Source organism: Arachis stenosperma, chromosome 1 (assembly GCF_014773155.1).
Source record: "Arachis stenosperma cultivar V10309 chromosome 1, arast.V10309.gnm1.PFL2, whole genome shotgun sequence".
Lineage (NCBI taxonomy): Eukaryota > Viridiplantae > Streptophyta > Magnoliopsida > Fabales > Fabaceae > Arachis > Arachis stenosperma.
The window spans coordinates 99,482,338-99,490,627 of NC_080377.1; the positions used below are offsets into that span (position 1 = coordinate 99,482,338).

Sequence of the window (8,290 nt, forward strand, 5' to 3'; positions counted from 1 at the left end):
TTGAACTTCTATAATCCCAATCTTTTCCTAGGAATTAACTAGGATTTGAAGATCAAACTAATTAGCCACTTGACCTTCCTTTGCAACAACAGAGGTTAACTAAGTGGAGTCAAGATTCAATTTTCGTCATCATTGATAAGGATAACTAGGATAGGCCTTCCGATTTCTCACACCTTGCCAAGAGTTTATTTTACAGTCATTTATTTATTTTACTTGTCATTTATTTTATTTGTTCCTCATTTTCAAAATCCCCAAATTACAAACTCATAACCAATAATAAGAACATACCTCCCTGCAATTCCTTGAGAAGACGACCCGAGATTTAAATACTTCGGTTATCAATTTATTTAGGGGTTTGTTACTTGTGACAACCAAAACGTTTGTATGAAAGGACTTTTGTTGGTTTAGAAGCTATACTTGCAACGAAAATTTATTCTGAATTCTAGACCACGCAAAAGTTTCCTCATCAGACTGCAATTGAGCTGGTTGCCCAAACACAAGAAGCTCATTAACTGGTTTCTTTTTTTGTTTTTTTTTTTTGAGTGATTTCTTAATTTTCTGTAAAACTAAAAAGCAATCAACAGTAGCTCGTTCATCAACTGATGTCGAATATCGTGCACTCGCCAACACAACTTGTGAACTCTAATGGATCTTAAATCTACTTAAGGTTTTGAATGTATCATGCGGCCAAACCCCGTGCTATATTGTGACAATCAAAGTGCACTCCACATTGCTGTAATTCTCGTTTTCCATGAACGAACCAATCACTATGAATTTGATTGTCACCCAGTCCATCAAAAGTCTCAAGCTGATGGCATGAAACTTCTTCCCATCTCTTCATCTAATCAACTTACCGATATTTTCACTAAACCTCTCTCTTCTCAGTCATTCCAGGAAAACTTGTTCAAGCTAGGTATTTTCAACATATATCATCCTCCAGCTTGCTAGGACATATTGAAGCACAATGAAAAAAAAGTCCATCACTCAGAGATGAGAGAACATAGAAGGCCAATCAATATAATTACTCATTCATCTTTCATTTTGTTATTTTTGTCTTTCTCCTTAGTAATAATATGCTTTTAGAAGATGATGACTCATCAATTTGTTAGTTACTTTCATTCTTTTACGATCTATAAATATCTTTATGAGTTTGTTTGGAAATCATTTAACATAAAAAAGAATTCTATTTCTATTAAAAAATGAATTCGTTTCTATTTAAAACTTAATTCCATGATTTGGAATGACTATAATATATTAATAGAATAGAATTCAAATTTAAAAATTGTGTGAGTATATTTGAAAATCAAACCCCTTTTAGTTTGATTTATAAACGAAGAAAAAATGAGAATTGGAATTCTCGAAGGAATTCAAATCATTCATTTTTTATTTTTTTAAAACAAGAAAAAGAATTCGACTCTTGAGTAAATTCTAATTCCTAACATTCCAAACAAGCTCTATAAAGATTTGATGAGTTGTGCCCTCTGTGTAGTGTATATATATGTAACCATTCAATCATTTGAACATTTGAAAATAAAAAATAGTCTTTCACACTCAATATTTCTCTGTGCTATAAGTCTTATTACCTTCCCAACATACACACTATCGATCAGAAATTATCCACTCCTGGCGCGCAGATACAATGCTGAAAGTGGATAGATATTGGCCCATGGTTGCTCACATCCAAAACATATCCATATAGTGAGATGATCCCTCAAAAGGTGATAACATTGTTTGCTTTTCTCCATTTTCATTACAACCACTTCAAATAATTGTCGAGAAGAAAAATGCAAACCTCGGTCAACAAATAACACAGAATATAGTGTAATTTCGCCGCCCTCTGCATACATTGAGATGAAATGAAATAGTGATTGGAAATAGCAGAGTTGGAACTTTGAACTATCTATAGTATAAATCCCCAAATTCTTCACATCATTATGTACATATGCATGGAAAAATATTTGTTGATCGTCAGTTTCGCAACAGTGGCAAAAATTTACTCTTAAATAATAATGCAAATATGAATTTTGACTGCTTTTAATCCTTGATCACATTTCGGCGCTAATTCGACACAAAAACCTCAGAAAGTGGTATTGCAATTCTGTCTCAAACAGAATTGCCTTCATCATCTCCAAGGAGTGACAGAGAAAAAGGGGCAATGGCCACGTTAAACGATCTTGAGCCTACTTTATCAATATGTATCATCTCAAAGTCACCTTCCTGCATTATAAAAATCCAAAATGACAAGATTTAAGGTATAATATGGTTTTATTATGTGGGACTGATGCGGAGGTATATATGCAAATGCTTGAAATTCAGAATCAATCTTGAATCAAATAAACAACTATAACAATGAGTTTAAAACAATGGGGAATTAGCAGAAAAACTATGTCATGTATATACTTCGAGTAGACAATTTATTTTATTGAAGCAAAATGATTAATAATTTTCCAGGAATATATAAATAAAGGGAAGAAATTTTATGCTTCTATCCTTCGTTGTGGACTGTGGTTATATTACTACTACTTCCTCAATTTCTAAATGATAGTGTTTCTATAAAATTATAGATATTCCAAAGAGTGGTAGTTACTAGTTATTGCATCATTAGAGAACAAAGAATTGCCCAAAATAATGAAATAAATAAAATTGAAAGAAAAGCATTTCTTACCATTCTACCATTTGGTGTGTTCAATGGGCATGCTGAAGAGTATTCAAAACTAGTCCCGGGAAGTATTGTTGGCTGTTCACCTACAACACCACTCCCCCTGTGATATTTAAAAAACAAAGCATAGAAGTTATGTTGAACTGGAAACACCATGGATTCAAAAGGAAAAAGAAACACCTAGAAAGCATAATACAACAAAATAGAAAAGCAAAAGATAATAAGCTCACCAGACATTTTCCATTTTCCCATTACCATCTGTTATAATCCAATGCCTTCTAAGAAGTTGAACAGGTTGGTCTGAGTTATTGGAGATTCTTATTCTATATGCAAAGAAGTATAGCCCCTTCGAAGGTTGACTTCTTCCCTCTATATATATACTCCTAACTTGAACCCTGATTCCCTGAACAAGTTGAAATATATGTCAAGAGTTCAGAATTCCCTTGTGTCCTAGTATGTGATGTCCCAGATTAGATAAAGCGCTAAAGGCATTTACTCCCAGAAATTACAAGTTTAACAGTTTCTACAAGAGAAGAAAAGAAGAAGAAAAAGAAAAAGAAAAAGAAAAAGAAATTTGGAACATTTTTGCAAGAGCTGAATCGACATTTCCATGTTTGAAATTATATTAAACTAATAGTTTAACCAAGGCTATCAAATCTAAACACTGTTTTAAAAAGGGAAGTCACATTTAACTCGGTTTAGATATAAGATTACGTCAAGATTGAATAATTTAAAATATGAAGATTAGTATTTAACTGAATGTAGCGGTCATACCAATGTTGTAGCATCACTTGAACATTTTAAAAATGAATGTGGGGCAATGCTTTTTAGTTCATCACGGTATTTCGCTGCATCCTGTGAAAAAGGGAGAGTACGTCAGAATGCATATTTTTAAGAAAATATGCGTAACAGCACAAACACTGGAAAGAGGCCAAGTTTTGTCAATTCACAATAGAAGATGAAGGATAAGGGTACCAATCTTATAGTCCAACAAACTTTGAAAGAAAATTCAACTTGAGAAGAATAGGACAATTAAATTTCAAGTCAGATGGTGCTAGTGAGCTACTATCAGCTTGAGCATAGAAGCATAACTGCTCGAACTTTTGTTTGCTTACTGGCTGGCTTTATAACAAATAGTTACTGATTTTGAAGACAGTATTCATGGAATAACCAAGCAGAACTCAAGCATACATGCATGCAATCAAGCTTTCTTCTGCAAGATTATCAAGCCTACTCATATACCATACTACTTAAAAAGCTGAATTCTAATAATAATGTGCGGCCCATGATCAGTAATAGTATACAACTAATTATACCAACAGTAAATCAAACCAAAACAACGAGAAACTATTAGGTAGTGTTTATTTCCAGAGATTGGAATTGAAACTGAGGAACTGGGACTCTATTATATTTGGTAGTTAGAGACTTGAACTAAAACCTGAGTCCCAGACACAAAAGTTCAGTCGCTTTAGTACCTCCAGAAAGTGGGGAACAGAGGGGACCAAAATTTCTGGAACTGGAGACTAAACTTTAATAATATTAAAAAAAAAAAGACTCTCGTTTAACTTTTCAAATTCTAAATCTACCCCTCAATCTTTATATTTATCTTAAGCCAAATATGATAGTTAGACATAACTCAATCCAGTACATTTTATATCAAACACAATACAGAGACTTAATTTAGTTTGTCCTTCAGTCTCTATCTCCTAATCTCTGTCTCTCAGTCTCAGTCTCAGTCTCAGAATGTATGTCGAAACATTGATATGCAGTTATATCCCATTAATGTCTCTAATTCAAACTATGAAATGGGCAAGCTTCCTATTTAAACATTTTCCAGTTGAACAAGAAATTTAACCAACCTAAACAAGGATCCTACAGTCAAGTACTCCACTCCAAGACCAACTGTTACCTGAGAGCTTTACCTATCGAAATCACATAACAGAAAATGCCCCCAAAACCTCTTGTCAGTTCAGTTAGTTAGCTTCACACAGGAAGTTAGTTATTTTCCTCCCTAGTGGTTAGTCAGTCAGCAACTAACCGTGAATATATGTACAGCTTGAAGAGTAGTTAACTAGCTTAGTATGAAAAGTTAGTTAGGCACAATAAATGAAATGATTGAAAGAAGAAAAATATGAATAAAGACCTTGAATCTCTCATCAGCAATGGCTTCCTTGAGCAATCTCCTTAAACGCAAAACAGGCTCCTCCTCCTCAAACAGCTTGAGTGAGTCTCGAATCCTAGCGGCTTCTTTGTAATCCTACATACGCCAATGAATTTTTCGGGGGAAAAAAAAGCTTAATTAATCATAAAAAACTGAACAGAAAATAAACAAAGAAAACCTGCTGGTACAATAAACATTTTGGCGATTCCAAAAAGATCATCACCTCAGATTTAGCAGCTACCTCCATCTGCTGCTTTAAGAGTGCGTAAGTGTGGCTCCGAGACTGAAAGGAGCTTGTGGTGCTGTCTTCTCTGCCACTTCCATAACCGTTTCTCTCCGAAGCACACGCCAAGATCGCCACTCTCCTTCTCATGCTGCAATTCGCCCATTCCCTCTTCCGATTCGTCGTGGTCGAGCTCAATAACCGTAAATCCCCTAAACTCTTTATGCGTAACGATTGCATTCCCCCCCTATTTTTCTTCTTCTTTCTCTTTCGGTTGCAAAAGTAACCTAAGCTAAGCTACGCTAGTGAGAGTGATGGCTTGAACATGCAGCCATCGATGATTGGAAACTTAGCATAAGAATCTTCACCGCACTTTGGTTTTTCTGTGCAGCGTTACTGCATTGGTGCTACTATGGTTAACGTGTTCTCTCACACTGTTGAGTTGAATTGAAGCTTAAGATGCCAAATTAGCACCACAAACAAAACGTGAGGTTACCAAATTATCCATTTGTAGAATATCCAACGAACGAAAATAAAATAAAATAAAATAATTTTATAAACATTTTTCGTTTTTACTCGTTTCATTATTTAGAGTTATCAGTGCGCTAGGCGCTAGCTGCGATGGAAATGAAAATATGTGTACGAGGAGGAAAGAAAAAATAAAAAATAAATAAATAATTTAAATTGTTTAATTTTTATTTTCATTTATTTTAAAAATGTTACATAATTAATAGATTAGACAATTATCCGTGATAATTATACTAAAAATTAAAAAAAATACTAATTTATTTTGAATTTGTTATAATATCTACTAATGTTTTAAAAGGCTGGTCTAATTAGAAACCAATGATATTTTTTATTTGATTTAGTAAAAGATTTGCCAATTATAAAAACCAATAAAAAATAAATAAACTGTTCGAATTCGTTAAACCGAATTGAAATCTAACAAATTATTTCAAAACGGTATTGTTTTGGCATTTTTAAAAAAATGAAAATTTAAAAAAATTTCTCTAAAAATTTTTTTAAATTCTTTACTCACGTAAAAAATTAGAACCAAGTGCTCTTCTCTTTTGCAAAGAAAGAAAAGAGGTGACAAATTCTAGCTTTTATTGTCGCAGCCATTTTTACCACCGTCGTCTTGTTGTTCTTCGCGATGCATTGTTCATCTTCTTCACCAGGTCTAGCTTCTTCGTCTCTATGCTGCGTTTATTTATGAAAACAAGACAAGATAAGACATTAAAAACAAGACATAAACGACAGAGGCACAAAATTTAGTATTCTTATTGTAAACCCCGCATAATTAATAAATAATTAGTCAATAAATTAATATTAATCCAAAAAATTAGAAAATAGAATTTTATAATTTCATGTGGTAGAATTAAGTAAAACATGAATTTTGATACTAATTTTAAAGAATTCGACCTAAAATTAGACCATATAGGCCGAATAGATTGAACTGGGCCCGAACCGAGCCCATGACCCAACCCAAGCTTCATTAAACAAAATGAACTCAGCATCCTCTTCCTCCCTCATAAGCTATTCATGTTGCACAAAGAAAAGGGGAGGAGGAAGGAGATTATCAAAACCTAAGCTTGATTTCAAATCAAGATAACTTTCAATTCGGAGCTCCGATCGCCGCATCGTTTGTAGCCACGCGACCACCGCGTCAGGTTTTATGAATCCATCAAAACAATTTCATAGGTAAGCCTCATTTTTGACCCAGCTGCTCTAGCCCTTAATTTTTGAAATTATGAGAGTATATGTTGAGATTTTGTTGGTTTGGTGTTTTAGATTCGAATTAACTTGCGAGAATTGTCGGGTCTAGCTCACTTAAGCTGTGGGTCAGGTAAAAACCTTCAAACCCTTTGTGGAATGTGAAATTAGTGAACTTTATATTGATTGTGGTGATAATTGTGATGTTAGATTGAAAATTTATTGTTGGTTGGAGTCAAGATTAAGAATGTGGAGCTTGGATTGAACTTTGGTGGCTAGAGGGCTATTATGTGTGGTTTTTGAGTCTTGGAGGCTTGAAAAATGCTAAATTGTGAGGTGTTCTGGGCATTAACGAGGAATCAGCCAAGGTATGGTTTCAATTTCTTGTAACTAAAATATAATGTATCGTGAAAACTTAGGTTAGTTAACCGTAGGATAAGATTAAATTATTTATGATGTTGATGATTGAGATTGGTGGCTATGTATGAGGGTTGGCAATTTGAGGTTGCGGTTGATACTATGATGTTTGTGATGTTTAATCTTGTATATGAGATTGATAAATAATGATGATGGTGTATATTCGAATGTTGTTTTGAACTTGAAATATTGGATTGAAAACTTGATGGAGATAGTGAATTAGCATATTGAGAAGTGTTGCGATATAATTGAAGTTGGTTTGGAGCCATTATGGTAAGATTTGCTAAGTTTTAAAGGGGTTGGGATTTAAATGTTTTGAAAGTTGAGGTTTGACATTTTAATGAAATCTTTGATTTTTGACCAACTTCGACGAGTCATAACTCGGCCTCCGAATCTTAGATTTTTTTCAAATCTATCTAGAATGAAAATTTGGTTTGAAAGGTTTACACCGTTCAAAAAACAAATGAAAAATGTTTTAAAACAAAAAAGTTATGCGTGTCCGAAGTTTGGTGTGCAAAACAAGAATTCTGGATATAACTGAGATGGTTTTTCTTGTATGCATTGTTTGTCTGTGCAACTGATATAGTTATAACTTAGCTGACATGTCATTTTTCCTTAGGCACTGTCCAGAGGTCCCACGTACGCGGCAATGTAACGCGTACGCGGAAGTGGGGATCTTTCACGGTTGCGTGCGCGGTCATATGGCACGCGACACAGGAATAGCACTCGGTTTGAGGAGCTCGTGTACTCGAAGCAGTGACGTGTACGCGAGAGTGTCCAAAATTGCTTCCTGCATATGCAAGCAGGGGCTGCGTATGTAGACCCCCTGTTTTTCTAAAACATGAATTTTTGCATTTTAAACCATTCCTTTAACTTTCAAAACCTTTGTAATTCTTGTTTAAAGCCTAATAGGTGTATTTCGGGTAACATAGTATGATTAGGACTGTTGAAGAAGATAACTTGTTGGTGAAAAAGAGGTTAAGTGGATGATGATGAATAAGGAAGTGCTATGATGTTATATATATGTTGTGATTAATGGATGAATTCATGATGTATAATGATATGTGATGGGTGAAAATTAGATTTCCACACAAACTCACCGGCAAGTGTACCGGGT

The 8,290-nt window shown here is 34.2% G+C and overlaps 1 protein-coding gene across 3 annotated transcripts; it reads right to left on the reverse strand.

Annotated features, from left to right (window-relative positions):
- Nucleotides 1-733: 733 nt before the first annotated feature.
- On the reverse strand, nt 734-5,511 carry LOC130940015 (uncharacterized). Of its 3 annotated transcripts, XR_009070226.1 has the most exons (8): nt 5,044-5,511; nt 4,803-4,916; nt 3,434-3,514; nt 2,890-3,062; nt 2,666-2,762; nt 2,077-2,217; nt 1,584-1,837; nt 734-944 (listed from the first exon to the last, which is right to left on the reverse strand). XR_009070226.1 is itself a non-coding variant. In XM_057868147.1 (7 exons), exons 1-6 carry the CDS (start codon nt 5,281-5,283, stop codon nt 2,104-2,106), a joined length of 819 nt encoding a protein of 272 aa, XP_057724130.1. In that variant the 5' UTR covers nt 5,284-5,511; the 3' UTR covers nt 1,426-1,837; nt 2,077-2,103. The 3 variants fall into 3 exon arrangements, 2 of the variants coding, with proteins under 2 accessions (XP_057724130.1, XP_057724078.1); XM_057868147.1 differs by lacking the exon at nt 734-944 and having other exon boundaries at nt 1,426-1,837; XM_057868095.1 differs by lacking the exons at nt 734-944; nt 1,584-1,837 and having other exon boundaries at nt 1,876-2,217.
- Between the last annotated feature and the right edge of the window lie 2,779 nt (nt 5,512-8,290).